At 39.0% G+C, this 19,426-nt stretch overlaps 1 protein-coding gene across 19 annotated transcripts in view; it reads right to left on the reverse strand.

The window, feature by feature from the left end:
* Positions 1–19,426, reverse strand: part of TDRD1 (tudor domain containing 1) — a 53,271-nt gene that overhangs the window by 11,859 nt on the left and 21,986 nt on the right. For 13 of the 19 annotated variants that reach the window (XM_081538181.1, XM_081538172.1, XM_081538291.1 and 10 more), the window contains exons 10-21: positions 18,899–19,070; positions 17,566–17,652; positions 13,550–13,717; positions 13,320–13,427; positions 12,135–12,305; positions 9,744–9,986; positions 9,251–9,391; positions 7,826–7,936; positions 6,930–7,100; positions 4,828–5,103; positions 1,626–1,745; positions 407–523 (exon numbers count right to left, since the gene is read on the reverse strand). In XM_081538181.1, coding sequence (XP_081394307.1) covers positions 407–523; positions 1,626–1,745; positions 4,828–5,103; positions 6,930–7,100; positions 7,826–7,936; positions 9,251–9,391; positions 9,744–9,986; positions 12,135–12,305; positions 13,320–13,427; positions 13,550–13,717; positions 17,566–17,652; positions 18,899–19,070 — 1,885 coding nt within the window. The remainder of the gene's footprint in view (positions 1–406; positions 524–1,625; positions 1,746–4,827; positions 5,104–6,929; positions 7,101–7,825; positions 7,937–9,250; positions 9,392–9,743; positions 9,987–12,134; positions 12,306–13,319; positions 13,428–13,549; positions 13,718–17,565; positions 17,653–18,898; positions 19,071–19,426) is intronic. The other 6 variants (XM_081538198.1, XM_081538187.1, XM_081538278.1 and 3 more) reach the window with 2 other exon arrangements.

Here is a 19,426-nt window from a genome sequence, read left to right on the forward strand (position 1 = left end):
CCAAAGACATGCAGTCCGGATAGGAGCTGGCAAAAAGGCCAGGGCTACCTACAATTATGACAAAAGTTGATAAAGTACATAAAGTACTCTTGGAGAGAATTTATACCAGTGCAGAGGACTGGAGATCATTACTCAAAGTATACAGAACATGAGTAACAAAAAAAGGCTGCAAAAGTATTTATAGTGACTACATGGCTAGGCTGTGAATTGTTTTTATGCAACCCTAGTAACGGAACACAGAATACTTATCTAACCAAAAATTATGACACATTTCTAGTGGGAAGAAAAGAGAGGGAAACTGTAGATCCAGTTGTCATATAAAATAAATAGAAAATTAAATACTTTTTAAAACTGTTAGTCTAATGTTTTAAATGCACACTGTTCTGGGTAACAGAACGAATCTTACTTGTGTATCTGGCACAACACGCATCTCCGATTTTCGGTGTATAGGGCGATCGGCTTTTCTGAGCGTTGCAATATTCTAACAACTCGGCCGTCAATACACTCAGTTTTTCCTGATCTTCTAAAATATGTATTTAAAAAAAAACGTTCTGTAAAGAAACTTTCAGTGCCAATATTTATCAAAGTATATAAAATCTCAACTCCCAAGATCCTGTATATTTTAAAATACACATTTCTGTTTTAAAAACAGATAAAACCACCAGTGGGTACACCATGGGGAAGGGACGCCGTACTGGGAGGGGCAGGCAGGAAGCCACTGGTGGGCTAACTTGTTGATCAGGGGGGCTAGTCCAGTGCGCTCGTTCCACAAAGGCTGATGGTATCAGGCTACAGCTTTGCAATTGTTCCGTATGCTTGTCAGTGTGTTGTAGGTAAGAAAATGAAACAAAGTACTTCCAATTCATCACACCATATGTAGCTGCCAGGATGGAATAACCCTGAGCCCATGCTTCCTACTATACAGTTTAAAGATGATTATTCCTAATACGGACAATAAATTTAAGAGCAGTTATTGGTATCACCACAATTCTTGATCACTTCCCCCAAAAAAGTTCACTTTTAAGTACCTGCAAATTATTCTGAATAGCCAACTTGTACTAACTCAGCTTCTGAACTACAAGGATAAACTCAAATACACTGACGAGATGACTGAATTGTAATCTTTCATGAAACAAAAAAGGAAAATTAAAGTCAACATTTATATGCTACTCTTCTTCACAAAATTAGAGGCACTGTAAAACAGTTGTCTAAGTTCCTAAAACTCAGTAACACTGCGATTAAAGAGTGATTTCAAAGCACTCTTTCAACATATCTAAAACAGAATTCAGTTCAAATTCTCTTCATGCTCGTAGAAGGTTAGGTTAGTAAGTATAATTCCATACAGACAGTACCTACTTTTAAACAAGAAATTATACAGTAATCAAGGACACTGCCTTGTTATAAAAAGCTGCAGATGATCAAGACCAGGCAGAATAGAGACTTAATGCAGGGCGTGTTCACATCTGTTTTTAAAATCAAATTTTCCTTACATATTACTATGATCAATTAAAACACTAAGTGGAAAAGAATCATCACTTCTGCCCATCGCTTCCTAAGGAGTTCAGGTAAGTTCATTCCACAGTTAAAAGACTAGCATAAATATATCTCAAACTTTGATTTCTTACCTGCCATTTCATTTGGTAGAGCATAAAACAAGTTTGGATTTGCGATTTCTAAAATGCATGCTTGTACAGTTTTATTAACTGGCAATTCTATTGTACTCCACTGATTAGCTGAAGAGATGGCTGAAAATACATGAAATACAGTCCTCTCATAAAACAGATAAAATTTAGTATTCTACTGAATGTCAACACTCCCAAAGTCCGAAAATGAAAATCTGTATTTTCACAAAAGAGTTTGTTTAATATGAGGGACTTTGGTGTGCATTACAAAAAAGCTCAACCTATATAACAAGAATCCTTAAACTACGACACTCATATAGTCTATTTTTATTTCTATAGTACATTTAATTCTTAAAATTTACAAAAACTTTAAGGTATACATAGCTGTATGATGTACGTTTGTTTACCTGACAATTAACTACATTAAAAATAAGTATAGTGTTCAATAAAACCCTGTTGCAATAAACATTCAGTTCAGTTGCGTCCGACTCTTTGCGACCCAATGGACTGCAGTGTGCCAGGCCTCCCTGTCCATCACCAACTCCCGGAGTTTACTCAAACTCATGTCCATCAAGTCGGTGATGCCATCTAACCATCTCATACTCTGTCATCCCCTTCTCCTCCCACCTTCAATCTTTCCCAGCATCAGGGTCTTTTCAAATGTGTCAGTTCTTTGCATCAGGTGGCCAAAGTATTGGGAGTTTCAGCTTCAACATCAGTCTTTCCAATGAACAACCAGGACTGATCTCCTTTAGGATGGACTGCTTGGATCTCCTTACAGTCCAAGGGGCTCTTAAGAGTCTTCTCCAACACCCTAGTTCAAAAGCATCAATTCTTCAGCGCTCAGCTTTCTTTATAGTCCGAATCTCACATCCATACATGACTACTGGAAAAACCATAGCTTTGACTAGATGGACCTTTATTGGCAAAGTAATGTCTCTGCTTTTTAATATGCTGTCTAGGTTGGTCATCATTTTTCTTCCAAGGAGCAAGCATCTTTTAATTTCATGGCTGCAAGCACCATCTGCAGTGATTTTGGAGCCCAGAAAAATAGTTTCTCACTGTTTCCATTGTTTCCCCATCCATTTGCCATGAAGTGATGGGACCAGATGCCATGATCTTAGTATTCTGGATGTTGAGCTTTAAGCCTACGTTTTCACTCTCCTCTTTTACTTTCATCAAGAGGCTCTTTAGTTTTTCTTTGCTTTCTGCCATAAGGGTGGTGTCATCTGCATATCTGAGGTTATTGATATTTCTCCTGGCAATCTTGATTCCAGCTTGTGTTTCTTCCAGCCCAGAGTTTCTCATGATGTACTCTGCATATAATTTAAATAAGCAGGGTGACAATATACAGCCTTGACATACTCCTTTCCCTATTTGGAACCAGTCTGTTGTTCCATGTCCAGTTCTAACTGTTGCTTCCTGACCTGCATACAAGTTTCTCAAGAAGCAAGTCAGGTGGTCTGGTATGCCCATCTCTTTCAGAATTTTCTACAGTGTGTGGTGATCCACACAGTCAAAGGCTTTGGCATAGTCAATAAAGCAGAAACAGATGTTTTTCTGGAACTCTCTTGCTTTTTCGATAATCCAACAGATGTTGGCAATTTTATCTCTGGTTCCTCTGCCTTTTCAAAACCAGTTTGAACATCTGGAAGTTCATGGTTCACATACTGTTGAACCCTCGCTTAGAGAATTTTGAGCATTACTTTGCTAGCATGTGAGATGAGTGCAATAGTGAGGTAGTTTGAACATTCTTTGGCATTGTCTTTCTTTGGGATTGGAATGAAAACTGACCTTTTTCAGTCCTGTGGTCACTGCTGAGTTTTCCAAATTTGCTGGCATATTGAGTGCAGCATTTTCACAGCATCATCTTTTAGAATTTGAAATAGCTCCACTGGAATTCCATCACCTCCACTAGCTTTGTTCGTAGTGATGCTTTCTAAGGCCCACTTGACTTCACACTCCAGGATGTCTGGCTCTAGGTGAGTGATCAAACCATCGTGGTTATCTGGGTCATGAAGATCTTTTTTGTACAGTTCTTGTGTGTATTCTTGCCACCTGTTCTTAATATCTTCTGCTTCTGTTAGGTCCCTACCATTTCTGTCCTTTATTAAGCCCATCTTTGCATGAAATGTTCCCTTGGTATCTCTTAATTTTCTTCAAGAGCTCTCTAGCTTTTCCCCATTCTTTTGTTTTCCTCTATTTCTTTACATTGATCACAGAGAAAGGCTTTCTTATCTCTCCTTGCTATTCTTTGGAACTCTGCATTCAAATGGGTATATCTTTCCTTTTCTCCTTTGCTTTTCGCTTCTCTTCTTTTCACAGCTATTTGTAAGGCCTCCTCAGATAGCCATTTTGGTTTTTTGCATTTCTTTTTCTTGGGGATGGTCTTGATTCCTGTCTCCTATACAATGTCACGAACCTCTGTCCATAGTTCATTAGGTACTCTTATCAATAATCTAATCCCTTGAATCTATTTCTCACATCCACTGTATAATCATAAGGGATTTGATTTAGGTCATACCTGAATGATCTAGTGGTTTTCCCTATTTTCTTTAATTTAAGTCTGAATTTGGCAGTAAGGAGTTCATGATCTGGGCCACAGTCAGCCCCTGGTCTTGTTTTTGCTGACTGTATAGAGCTTCTCCCTCTTTGTCTGCAAAGAATATATATATAATGAACCTGATTTCGGCGTTGACCATCTGGTGATGTCCATGTGTAGAGTCTTCTCTTGTGTTGTTGGAAGAGGGTGTTTGCTATGACCAGTGCGTTCTCTTGGCAAAACTCTGTTAGACTTTGTCCTGCTCCATTCTGTACTCCAAGGTCAAATTTGCCTGTTACTCCAGGTGTTTCTTGACTTCCTACTTTTGCATTCCAGTCCCCTATAATGAAAAGGACATCTTTTTTTGGGTGTTAGTTCTAGAAGGTCTTGTAGGTCTTCATAAAACTGTTCAGCTTCAGCTTCTTCAGCATTACTGGTCGGGGCATAGAGTTGGATTACCATGATATTGAATGAATAAACATTAAACTGATTACTGTGATATTGAATTCAATAAACATTCAACTGATTTTAATTACCTATTACTAATCTATTTCCACTAACGGTATTTCTATAGGAAAATTCTTTCACTTGAAATAGCGCAATTTTCATAGCCTATAAAAGCCAAGGAGAACACAAATTTAAACAACAGTTTAAAAATGTTACCTTGAAGCTCCAGGATCTCAATCTGAAGGTCATGCTTATCAACAGGTCTGGTTTTCACTAAGTCTATATGTGGTGAACCAGCTTTTAAAACCAGATGTTCATCAATCAGAATATCACTAATGATTCTGGGATAAGAAGTGGAAAGATCAGTGAGTTCAATCCCCACTCCGTTTTCAGTGATTTCAACAACTTGGGCTTGGAGTTTTATCCTGGCAACACACGTCTGAAATCTTGCTATGGCTTCTTTACTCCAGTGTTTGTTTTTAGGCTGTATACCTGACAAATAAGAACAGCATTAACAAGAATTCTGTGCCCCAAAGCTACATTTTTTTGCCTCAATAACATCCAGGACTCCCCTTGCCAAGTTTACCATTCAGGTCAGTGATTTTGAGTATCTTTTCTCAATAGTCAATTATACATCTACATCCTCTGTGCCTGTGTTGCAGATAATGCATCTGCAAATACACTGCTGGGTTTTAGGAGACTCAGGATCCTTTGTGACTTTCCTCACTAACTTATCTTCACCTGGCATTTTTCCCAAAAGGCAAAAACAAAATTACTATTTCTAGAAGCCATCATTTTTAGACACACAATCATGAGTATCAATTATTCTGATTTAAAAAAACATACTTTCACATAATTTTCCAATGATAATTTTAATATGTCATCTTAAATTTGAAGCCAAAAGTTATTTTTCTAGGATAACTTTGACTTACACCCTAATTTTCCTAACAGTGATTCTCAGATGTGGCTGTGCATCTGAATTACCTAGAGGGCTGATGAACACAGATTTGGGGGCCCCAGCCTTGAGTTTCCAATTAAGTAGCAGGTCTTGGGTGGGGACTGAGAATCTGTGTTTTTAACAAGTTCTCATACTGATACTACTCACTGGTTGTAGGGTGGGAGGGGATCACACTTTAAGAAGCACTGACATAAAACATGGTAATTGAAAATAATAATCCAAATCATACTCAGTGTAAAATAAGTAAAAAGAAACCACATAGGCGAAAGGAAAAATAAAAAGCATCTAATGCTTCCATACATGACTACTATTAACATTTTTGTATGCAACCTTCCATAATCTTTACGTGCATATAGAAATACTCACATGCATATACACTCATAATTCTTTTACAAATAAATTTTATACTACTAAAAGCTTATAAAAATAATATAAAATTATAAAAATTTTATAATATAAAAAATTACTATGTTAAGCACTATTCAGTGCTTTGTATAAAGCTTTCTATCTCTTTTATTCTTAATGTCTTTTTGAGGAAGGTACAATAATTCTCCAGATGAGTGAAAGGAAGCCCAGAGTTTAACCAGTTTACCTAAGATCTCACAGTGAGCAGGCTGCAGAGGTGGTTCTAATCTGTTCTCTTAATCACAATACTACCCTGCATAACTGGCTTCCTTCACTTAATTCATGAACTGCTCTTTATGTCAACACCACATATTTGACATTTTAATGACTGTGTAATAAGAGCAAACATTTAGTGGAACTTTCTGAGTGCCAGGCCATGGTCTAAACATTCACTCAATAATCCTCACAACATCCTTATGAAATAGGCACCACTACCCACTATGGGCTTCCCTGGTGGCTCAGACGGTAAAGCATCTCCCTGCAATGCAGGAGACCCGGGTTCAATCCCTGGGTTGGGAAGATCCCCTGGAGAAGGGAATGGCAACCTACTCCTGTATTCTTGCCTGGAGAATTCCATGGACAGAGGAGCCTGGCAGGCTACAGTTCATGAGGTCACAAAGAATCAGACATGACTGAGCAACTAACACTTTCACTACCCACTATATGGATCCTCATTTAACCAAGCCTCTATTTCTGGCTATTTAGGCTGGTTTGCCACCATTAACAGTAGTGTAATTAATTTCCATGTAGGTAAACTTGGTGAACTCACAAGACTGTTTTGGGGTGATGAATTATTAGAAGCAAAATTGCTAAGACAAAAGGCTGAAATATTTGAGGCTCTTTGAAACAAAACAGCTTATACAAAATATTAAAATTATAGATATTTAATACTGAGAAGTTTATGTAATCTAAGTATCAGAAGACAATTAAGAAAATTTCTCATTTTATACCATACCTACTAACCAGCACTGTATCCCTTGAAATGGAAGTTTTAAAAACTTGGATGGGATCATTTGAAGTTCATCTGCAGTAACTTCTTCAATGTTTCCATAATCCACAAAATGTACTTTGAAGTTTCCATTTGGTAAGATTTCCTTGACCAAAGCACGATACCAATTACTGTCACCTAGATTTAACACAAAGTTTGCAACATGGAGTATTTCCCTTCTATTGAGATTTGAAATTTTTATTTTGAAAAAGACCATCCTTTGTCTAAAGTAGCTAATTAATTTGTTCTCTTTCCAGATGTTACCTTTAGCTTTTAATTCAGAAATCTCTAGAAGAATTCTCAAAATTCATTCTTAGAATTATCTCCAAAGTTTTTATAGCAACACACTTCTAAATCTACTATAAATATTTCATTCATAACCTAACCAGTAAACAGAATATTAAGAAAAGACTTAATGAACTTGAACATATTTGTCAAACTAGAGGACATAATTCTCTTATGAGACTAATGAGACTGTTTTACCTGTTACTTGGTAAATAATATAAAAAATAAACAGAAAAACATACAATAAAATTAAGGGATTTCATCAAATATATTTTCAAGATAAACATGCAAAGGGTAACCAGAAGAAATAATGAATCTGAAGTGAACAGGTCTCCCTTTCATTACTATCAGAAATTCTGGAAAGAAAAGCATTTGACAAAGTTAAGTAAGAAAGTATCATTTGGAGGCTTCTTGTTGCAAAGAGAGAAGGGAGAAAACATAAGATCTTAAGCATTCATTTAATTTTGATTATGAAAAATATCTGCCTAAACAGGAAGAAAATACACACTAAAAGTGAGGTTTGAATGTCAAGAAAAAAAGATTCTAATACAGTCAAGATTGTGCCAACTGCAACTTACCTACAAAGAAAGCACAACAAGGCTGCCCTATTTCTGCCTTAAAATCATTAGGCAACTTCTGCTGGCAATATTCTGCTAGTAAGTTGTTCAAATCATTGAGTTCCTTTAGGGCTGAAAGCACAACATGCATACGGCATTTAACATTTTTAAAACATGCTGAGTAGCAGACTTTCCTTTAAAGCTGGAAAGTGTTTTGATCATAAAAATCCAGGTACATCTCCAGACAATTATAAAGTACACCAAATGCCTTTCCCTTTTGCTTATTAAGAACTTGGGCAAGTCAGTCATCATTTAGTTAACAGTTAATATTCTCGGTAAACCTCATACCAACAATTTACTGGGCACGGAGCCACAATGATGGCATCACTGTCAGTACGCTAGAGCATGGGCTTTTGCGTGTATACCAGGAAACGACGGACAAGCCTGCACAGAAACGAAGTTACAAACAAGCTGTCCTGAAGGAGTATATATGAACCACCACTAAATGGGTGGTGCAGACAGTGTCTGCTAAGGAAATTCAGAGAGGTGGGCTCTGTGCACCAAAGGTCTCATAGAGAAATTTGAAAGGAGAGGGCTAGAAAAGGAGAGGGCATTCCAGAAAAAGAAACAGCTCTGAGGCAGAGGACCAAATTAAGCAGCAAATACACTCGTTGGGAGTGGTTTGGCAGAGAAGAGTGGAAAGGTGAGCCACTGAAGAAAAACACCCGAGATGTGCTTAGAAAGACATGGGCCATGGAGAACTTTAAAAAGCCATCTGAACACTATACAAAGTAAAAGGAAAATATCTTTTAAACATGTGGCAAAGGCCCATTCACAGAAATGGAAATTAAACCGCATCAAGTTAGAACCGTCCCCTTTCAGATCAGTCGAAATAAGAAAATTTAAGGACACACTGTTGGAAATGGTGTGGGAGAGGGCATTTTCACACGCTGCGGAGGGAACTGGCCTGTCTGACCTCAAGGGCACCCTCTCCAGAGCCCAAACACACACATCACTCTTAACTGTGCACTTCTGTATGTGTACATTATACTTAAATGAAGTCAACAATTAAGTTTTTTCAAAAATAAATTTAGGAGACATTCTGTGAAACCTAAATTGGTTTAAAAAGAGACACTATTGAAAAGAGAAATCATGGCTTACAACAGAATAAAAGGCAACCAAGTATAACCATCGGGCTTCCCTGGTAGCTCAGATGGTAAAGAATCTGCCTGCAATGCAGGAGATCCAGGTTCGATCCCTGGGTCGGGAATATCCCCTGGAGAAGGGAATGGCAACTCACTTCAGTATTCTTGTAAATCTATCTTGGAAATACAAATACCCATTTGGCCCTTACTGGAGAGGGAACAGTATCACCACCCAATCACAAACTTTTCTTGATTTATTATCTATGACAATGTATCATAAATAAGTTAAGAGTCAACTTACCATCATCCCCTTTAAGCACATGGCAGTAAAATTCTCCAGGACTATCAATCACACAGACCACAACATCTACTGTTTGATCAACAGCAAGTTCAACCCATGTCCACTCCAGTGGATTGACTTTTGCTTCTATACCCAAGGAAACTGTGAAAATAAATGGACATTTTGCTAAACAAACGGCCAGAGTGGTGGGTCGAAGGCAGGAAGTACCTGCTTTCGAAGAACAGAACTTCCAATGACTTTCTTAGTGACTTTACAGGAAAGTTAATTAATCTCAGAATTAACCATTGCTATCTCACTTAATTTCAAATTTCAAATTCACATTTCTGATCAATCTTCAGCTGCCAGTGACCCAAACACACTCTCTGGATGAATGGTTGCTTTAAAAAAACAAAAGGTACTCAACGTCAATTCTTTTTAAAAGTATGAAAACACACACATTCACAGAGCCATCTGAACTCCAACATGGACATTATCTGGTGGACGATTTACTTACCACTGGCTTCTTTCATGTCACTGGGCTTATCTGTCACTAGCCCCTTGTCCTCCACAGCAAAGCCTGCATTGAGGAGCGCTTTGGTGACACTGATGTGGGGCGTCACAGATCGGTCTATAAGTTCCACCAGGGAACTGTTTTCCAACTTGTCCACCACATTCACTGTGATAATTTTGTTCTGTACAATTTTCTTCATCAGACAAACAGCTTCTGGAGTCCAAATTCCTAATGATGGCTTTACTCCTAACAAAGAATTTTTGAAACAATGTTCAAATACTTCTTATCGCAACCATCTAGAAATTTAGCTCCTAATTTCCACCAAGTTAACCGTAATGAATCTATGACAAACACTGGAACCAGAAAGTCCACTGGAGAAGGATTTTCTAGACACGAAAATGAAAGCAAAGTCTGTAAAAAGCTTCTATATTTCTATGTAAACAAACCATCATAAATCCATCGATATGAAACGTCCCAAGAGGCAAACCTAGAAGACAGAAAGTAGACTAGTGGTTGCCTGGGAAGCTAGGATTAACTACAAATGGGCATAAGAGATCTCAGTGGGGTGATGGAAATGTTCCAAAACTGGATTATAGAGATGGTGGTGCAACTCGATAAATTTACTAAAAATCATTGAATTATACACCTAAAACAGTGACTTTTATGGTATATAAATCATAGCTCAATAAGGTTAAGAAAATCATAAACAAAAGTATAAAACAATCCAGGAAGAAACCCCGGTCACTAACACTGATGTATGAAACATCTATAGTATTTACTGAAAGGGCACTTACAGATTCAACAACCCTAACGTTATGCAGTCATTTCATAAAACTAAGAGCCAAGTAACTTACGAGAAAACGTCCAATCTCTCTTGCAATGAAACAGACTAAAATGTTTTAGTTTATCAAAACTGGCCAAGATGAAATAACACAGAAGTATCTATTTGGCGCACTGATGAGTGAAGGAACTGACTCCCTCCTACGTTTCTGGCAGCGTGTAAAGAAGTTCCACCTTTTCCAGAGAACTATCAAAACAGGTACACAGACACGAAAAGCAGCAGACCTCCGACACCTCCATTCCACCTAAGGAGGCATTTTGCAATATAACTATATTTTACAACCTACCCCAAAGAAGTGATCGTCCTAAAAAATTAATTTTTAAATTGAGGTATATTTGATTTACAGTACTGTATAAGTTTCAGGTGTACAACACAGTTATTCAGTATTTTTATACTCCAAAGTTATTATAAAATATTGGCTATATTCTCTGTCCTGTACTATATATCCATACAGCTTATTTAATTTGTACATAGCAGCCTGCACCTCTTCCTAACAAAATGATCTTGGATAGGTTGTGAAATGTAGTTAAGAGAACACTGCTACTACCAAAACTTGGAAATATCCTTCTGATAAGCGGATACTAGTTAAATTATGGTACTTTGAATCAAAGTTGTAGAAGCCAATCTTTTAAGCTGGAAAGAAGCTCCTGCTCCTAGAGGGACACATTACATGTACAGTAATTTCTAAGCATACGATCATTCATGTTCTTATTGTTTTTAAAAGCAGTGAAAGTAAAAATCGCTCAGTCATGTCTGACTCTTTTACTACTCTACAGACTGTAGCCCACCAGGCTCCTCTGTCCGTGGAATTCTTCAAGCAAGAATAGTGGAGTGCGTTGCCATTTCCTTCTCCAGAGAAATCTTCCTGACCCAAGGATCAAACCCAAGTTTCCCACATTACAGGCAGATTCTTTACCACCTGAGATCCCTGGGTCAAGAAGATCCCCATGGAAGGAAATGGCAACCTACTCCAGTATTCTCACCCGAAAGCTTCCATGAACAGTAGAATTTAAAAGCAGGTTTCCCCCTAATACACGCAACTGACAGACTGCTGTGGTTATATTAAAATGCAAGATCTATAAATAAGGAAAGAATAATCAATTTCATAAACACAGGTAGATTCAATTTTATTTTATTATAGATAGCAAGGGCTTCCCTTGTGGCTCAGATGGTAAAGAATCCACCTGCAATGTGGGAGACCTGGGTTCAGTCCCTGGGTTGGGAAGATCCCCTGGAGGAGGGCATGGCAACCCACTGCAATATTCCTGCCTAGAGAATCCCCATGGACAGAGGAGCCTGGTGGCCTACAGTCCATCAGGTCCCAAAGAGTCAGACACAACTGAGCAACTAAGCACAGCACAGATAGCAAAAAAGTCCCCTGTATTTCCCAAATGTTTTATTTATTTATTTTTTTTCCAAATGTTTTATTAAGGATTATTTTTGTACTAAGGTAAGTTGTATCTAAACGTATTCCTTGATCACTGGTTTAATTCCAATGCTCTTACTTTAGGTTTCAGTATTTTAAGAATATGAGAACCATAAAAATCACATACCTGCCAGCACACACTTTATAGCTTGCATTGGCAATTCCAGCAACTTGGGAGTTATGGGGCAAAGTCTTGTCAAGCTAAGGATCTCAAAGTTTCCATAGTCTACATATCCGACCAGTACAGATTCTTCAGAAGCATAAGCCAGAACAGAGGCACGGTACCACTGGTCATCCTCTGAAAATAGAAGAGACTCACTGACTCATTGGAAATGTTTTTCTAATGTAGATATAAACAAAAACCTTCCCTCCCCAATTTAGATGGTCATTTAAAGTAGACTCGCTTTTCATGTAACATCAAGCTTAACTGAACAATGTATGCTTATTCAACACTGCTACTTTTGCCTATCAGCAGCTTTCAACTCCTAAAATGTCACTTTGATTCAGCCCTTACCAGCCCACTTAAGTTGCATGCTGCCATCGCTATTTACTTCCATGCTTTGTCTCCCTAGTAGACAGTTAACTCATTAGGACCGTGAAGATGTCCTGGTCATGTGAGTGAATCCATGAAGTCTTGATCATCTGTACAATACCTGACAGTATGAGTCAACCAGACTCCATCAACCAAGCCATAGATTTACTGCAGGCCTACTTGTATCTCCCCTTTCGGAAGGGCCGCTGGACTGCCCTTCAGCAGATGACTGAACCTGGTCATCACAGGGTCATCATCTGAGGAGCTACAGAGGCTGGGCCTCCAGACCCTCTTCCTGGGCCAAGACACAACTCTGGGCGGTTCTGCATTCCCAAACGACATAAACAAGTACCTGTACCAGTCTCCTGAACTAAAGAGTTGATGAGATAAAAACCTCTTGCACCACCACACCCTCAAAGCCTGTTCACAGGCTTCCTCCCTCACCCACTTTGATTCTGCTTAATTGGATGTATTTAAAACTTGGTGCAGGACAAACTTCAAATGCAGCCATCTAATGCAAACCCGAGATTCTGTTTTATTTGTTGGTTCAGTTCAGTTTCGTCGCTCCAGTCATGTCCAACTCTCTGCGACCCCGTCGACTGAAGCACGCCAGGCTTCCCTGTCCATCACCAACTCACAGAGCTTGCTCAGACTCATCGAGTCGGTGATGCCATCCAACCGTCTCATCCTCTGTCGTCTCTTTCTCCTCCTGCCCTCAATCTTTCATTTGTTGGTACCTGACTGTAAGTAGAAAATTTATCACCACTCCCTTCTCCTTACCGGAGAACTGAGCACAGCAGATGTCACCAATGGTGGGATAGAAATCCGAGCGCGGAGGTACCTGGCTGCAGTACTCACCAAGCGACCTCTGAAGCTCAGCAAGCTTACCTGGAGACAAAGACCACATCTTAAACCACAGAAACGCAAGTCTACATGTTACCTGCACATCTGGAGGCAGAGTCTCTGGACGGAGTATGTTATATTGACAGCACCGAGCAAGATTTACTTACGCCCACTTTGTAGCTGTTGACAAAAGAAGTCTTCTGGAGTCTGAACGTGGGCGACCACGCCACAAAACTCATCACCTACATTCAGAGTCAACATTTTGGGGATTAAGTCAGTTCTGTCCACAACAATTTTGTTTTCAGCCATCATTTTTCTGACATCTTCAAGATCACCTTATCAGAAAACAGAGAGATAAGCCATTCTGGTTTCCGTAATCCCATTTCCCGGTTTTTCAGGCCTCCCTGTGCTCTTTCACACCTCTAGCCCTCACTACACGCTGGTCCTTTTTCCAGAACGTACCCCCAGATCTCCCAACAACTTGAGTCTTTCCTGCTCAGTATGACGTCACTGCGAAAGGCTTCCCTCCAAATCTGGGTCAGGTGCCCTCCCCAGGGCCCCCAGTACATACCCTGTGCTTCTGCTACCAGTCATTTGACAACCTCTTCCCTCTGGGCCTGCACTGCCCACAGGTATTCTGCTGGGCGGCTTTTGTTCCTTCCCCTGGACCCCTTGGCAGCATCTGTTACTGCTGGTGACTCTTGCTCAGAAGGCTGACTTTTCTGTTATTCTGGCCACATTCTCCACGTTCTCTCTCCACCTCTCCCATCACAGCTTCTCCCTTGGTATCGTAAGCCCAGGTTCATCTCCCTCGCTTTACCCTCTCCCTAAGACACCACCATCATTTATAGTTTCAACCATGACTACTTTTAGACCATGAAGTATTGGGTTTTCGCCTCCAGATGGCAAAAGACTACTGACAGGTTTTTAGCAGGGCTGTCATACCAAGATTTACGTTTCAGGGATTTCATATAGGCAGTACTATAAGAATACAGACAGGAGACAAGAGATAAATTGGAAGGCTGTTGCAATGATCCATGAATGATAAAGACTCCTGAACCAGAAAAATGGTAAGGAAAAAAAAAAAAAAGATTTTAAGAAAGAAAGGGAAAATGAAGAAATATACAAATGCTATTTAGGAAGAAGAATGAATAAAGATCTAGCAACCAATTATACAGGATAAGAGATGTGAGCTGAGAGATAAAGTGGATTTAAGATTTAAGACCGGGAGCTGACTGTGGCTTGGATCATGAATTCCTTATTGCCAAATTCAGACTGAAATTGAAGAAAGTGGAGAAAACCACTAGACCATTCAGGTATGACCTAAATCAAATCCCTTATGACTACACAGTGGAAGTGAGAAATAGATTTAAGGGACTAGATCTGATAGACAGAGTGCCTTATGAACTATGGATGGAGGTTCGTAACATTGTACAGGAGACAGGAATCAAGACCATCCCCAAGAAAAAGAAATGTAAAAAAGCAAAATGGCTGCCTGAGGAGGCCTTACAAATAGTTGTGAAAAGACGGGATGGGAAAAGCAAAGGAGAAAAGGAAAGATATACCCATTTGAATGCAGAGTTCCAGAGAATAGCAAGGAGAGATAAGAAAGCCTTCCTCAGTGACCACTGCAAAGAAATAGAGGAAAACAACAGAATGGGAAAGACTAGAGATCTCTTCAAGAAAATTAGAAATACCAAGGGAACATTTCATGCAAAGATGGGCTTAATAAAGGACAGAAATGGTAGGGACCTAACAGAAACAGAAGATATTAAGACGAGGTGGCAAGAATACACAGAAGAACTGTACAAAAAAGGTCTTCACGACCCAAATAATCACAATGGTGTGATCACTCACACTCAGCTAGAGCCAGACATCCTGGAGTGTGAAGTCAAGTGGGCCTTAGAAAGCATCACTATGAACAAAGCTAGTGGAGGTGATGGAATTCCAGTGGAGCTATTTCAAATACTAAAAGATGATGTTGGGAAAGTGCTGCACTCAATATGCCAGCAAATTTGAAAAACTCAGCAGTGGCCACAGGACTGGAAAAGGTCAGTTTTCATTCCAATCCCAAAGAAAGGCAATGCCAAAGAATGTTCAAACTACCACACAATTGCACTCATCTCACACACTAGTAAAGTAATGCTTAAAATTCTCCAAGCCAGGCTTCAGCAATACGTGAACCGTGAACTTCCAGATGTTCAAGCTAGTTTTAGAAAAGGCAGAGGAACCAGAGATCAAATTGCCAACATCCACTGGATCATCGAAAAAGCAAGAGAGTTCCAAAAAAACATCTGCTGCTGCTGCTGCCGCCAAGTCGCTTCAGTCGTGTCCGACTCTGTGCGACCCCACAGACGGCAGCCCATCAGGCTCCCCCGTCTCTGGGATTCTCCAGGCAAGAATACTGGAGTGGGTTGCCATTTCCTTCTCTACCTCTGCTTTATTGACTATGCCAAAGCCTTTGACTGTGTGGATCACAATAAACTGTGGAAAATTCTGAAAGAGATGGGCATACCAGACCACCTGACCTGCCTCTTGAGAAACCTGTATGCAGGTCAGGAAGCAACAGTTAGAACTGGACATGGAACAACAGACTGGTTCCAAATAGGAAAAGGAGTATGTCAAGGCTGTATATTGTCACCCTGCTTATTTAACTTATATGCAGAGTACATCATGAGAAACGCTGGACTGGAGGAAGCACAAGCTGGAATCAAGATTGCCAGGAGAAATATCAATAACCTCAGCTATGCAAATGACACCACCCTTATGGCAGAAAGGGAAGAACTAAAGAGCCTCTTGATGAAAGTGAAAGAGGAGAGTAAAAAAGTTGGCTTAAAGCTCAACATCCAGAAAACTAAGATCATGGCATCCGGTCCCATCACTTCATGGCAAATAGATGGGTAAACAGTGGCTGACTTTATTTTTCTGGGCTCCAAAATCACTGCAGATGGTGATTGCAGCAATGAAATTAAAAGACGCTTACTCCTTGGAAGGAAAGTTATGACCAACCTAGACAGCATATTAAAAAGTAGAGACGTTACTTTGCCAACAAAGGTCCATCTAGTCGAGGCTATGGTTTTTCCAGTGGTCATGTATGGATGTGAGAATTGGACTATAAAGAAAGCTGAGTGCTGAAGTATTGATGCTTTTGAACTGTGGTGTTGGAGAAGACTCTTGAGAGTCCCTTGGACTGCAAGGAGATCCAACCCGTCCATCCTAAAGGAGATCAGTCCTGGGTGTTCATTGGTAGGACTGATGTTGAAGCTGAAACTCCAATCCTTTGGCCACCTGATGCGGAGAGCTGACTCATTTGAAAAGACCTTGATGCTGGGAAAGACTGAGGGCAGGAGGAGAAGGGGATGACAAAGGATGAGATGGTTGGATGGCATCATCGACTCGATGGACATGGGTTTGGGTGGACTCCGGGAGTTGGTGATGGACAGGGAGGCCTGACGTGCTGTGATTCATGGGGCCGCAAAGAGTCGGACACGGCTGAGCGACTGAACTGAAATGAACTGAAAGTTTCTCTGTGACAGGATGTGTCCCATCACAGCATCGTTAATCTGGCAATCATCTCTGAAAGAATGAGAAATAGAAAATAAAGTGCATCTACATCTAAAGTAATCGGAAAAAGAGCAAAAAGAAAAAAAGGAGAAAGCAGACTACAAAAAGCAATACATAAGGCTAGGCAAAGAGAAAATAAAATGCTAACAGCAAAACTTCATGGTTTTCTTGTTAGATTAAATGAAAACTACACAATTAAATAAGTGGAAAATTTAAGAAGAAATACCACCCTACCAGAAGAGAATGTTATAGCCCTATTTATTGTTGCCAGAATGCGAAGGAAGGAGGAAAAACAAATCAAACTAAGGAAATGTTAGCTAAAGATCCCTCAACTCAAAGTGTTGTGATGTTTATTATTTTGTAATCTCTGGTAATTATAAAATGGAGAATTAGCTGATAGGAGAGGGAAGGAAAACAAGCAGGGAAGACTGATTAGAAATAAGGAAATAATATACTACTAAATTCAAAAGTATCATTTTTCTTCTGTAAAGTTTACAGAATGGTTACCATTTCCATTAAATCTGACAGTGTGATAGTTGTGCCTTTTTCATTTAGTAGAGAATATATTCTTCAATAACTAAAATCACTATACCGCTCAGTATTAAATCTGTATACTCACTTGAATCTGTACTTTGGTTCTTAGAATTCTGAAGCTTAGGTTTCAAACCATATCCCATTTCTATGAGCACATGGTCTAAGAATTTTCCTAAAAGTGATTCAGAAAACATATTTCCATTGAGATGTACCAAGTATTAGAGGAAGAGAATAAATACAAAACAAATGCATCATAATCACATGATTTAGAGATTATAAGTATTCGCACACTGGCCTACTTTTTTTACTAGTTCAGCTTCTATGTGAAAAACATAAGTTTATTAATGCTCAGCTTTAAAAACTGAGGCAAAAATCCCATCATTACTTGACAAAAAACTTAATAAAAATATTTCACTTAAAAATTATGACTAACATGAAAGATTTAGCTACCACCTCACTGGCATGCTTAGAACAATCAGCATTTACAAGAAAAAATAAATTTAGGACATAAGACTACTTCATCTCAGATTTAAAGTATGGTTGAGAAATATCAACAGTATTCAAAAGCTCAAGTCGCAACATGAAACACACACAGCAAAGAAACAAAACATACAAATCTTATACTTAATTTCACAAAAGGGTGAATTGAATTTTCTACCAAGTAACCAACCAACAATGGGTCTCAAACAGTAGAAGAGTAATAATACCTTGGAAATCAAGAGGCAATTAAAAGCACATAAAGGGAATATAAGAAGTCACTTTTAAAGTATGTACAAAGCCGTAAAGGAAGAACAGGATCTCAAACTGCTTCCATTTCTCCAACTTAATTCTTGTTGTTGTTGTTTAGTTACTAAGTCATGGCAGACTCTCTGTGACCCTATGGACTATAGCCTGCCAGGCTCCTCTGTCCGTGGGATTTTCCAGGCAAGAATACTGCAGTGGGTTGCCATTTCCTTCTCTAGGAGATCTTCCCTGACTCAGCAGAGGGGCCTGGTGGGCTACAGTTCATGGGGTCGCAGAAGAGTCAGACATGACTTAGCGATTAAACAACAACCATGCTAACCAAATCCAGTTCTGTGAAAAAGCACTGATGGTGAGGATGGACAAATCCAGAGAGAAATGCCTGAATTTTCCCAGTAAATGAGTAGAAATTAGGAATAAATATAACAGTAGCTGTATAAAAAAGATGATACAGTTTTCCCATACTAAGTCTACATCTAGCTCTTAATATACTCAATTCTATAAACTCATGCTTTGTCTCTGATAAACTGCCAACTGCAACAGCAGAGCCAAGGCTGTATTTTCCATCACAATCTAAATGACTCCAGACTAGGGCTTCCTTGGTCTCACTTCATGTTTCTATTTCTTCTCTGTGTAACATTAAGGGCTCCACTTAAAAAGAAAGAGTCAGATCTTACCTGAACTTGTCATCATAACATCCACAGCAAAGGTAACCCCTTCCTCTTTTAAGATGTCCAATATCTTTAAAGAGCAGTACTGATCCATTAACAGCGATTTAATAGTTTTGATACAATCATTGCTCCAATTCCCCTCTGCCGGGATAACACTGGCCACAAAGCATCTTATGGCCTGAAAGATTTTATACAAGGTACTAGAGATCAGTATTTGAAAATGACTTTTTTCTAATTATGTAAAGATTTTTTTTAAGAACAATATATTTCATGCTGAAGATTTATCAAAAATCTTCAAGTACTAACCTGATAAACAATTTTATGAATAACTATTTGTCCCTCTTGATATCCACAACATTTTACCTTTTGGGACTTGAAGCTTGAGAAATCCATGAAAAGACAGTAATTATCCCTCAATTACACATAGATTCCAGTCACTTTCAAATAATGTAATAAATATAGAAATGATTGCTTCTAAAGAGCATACTGATAAAGTATCCCTAAAAATGCCAAGTTTCTCACCTGTAACAGTAC

Source organism: Giraffa tippelskirchi, chromosome 2 (genome assembly GCF_054371585.1).
Source record: "Giraffa tippelskirchi isolate mGirTip1 chromosome 2, T2T-mGirTip1v1.2.pri, whole genome shotgun sequence".
Taxonomy (NCBI): domain Eukaryota; kingdom Metazoa; phylum Chordata; class Mammalia; order Artiodactyla; family Giraffidae; genus Giraffa; species Giraffa tippelskirchi.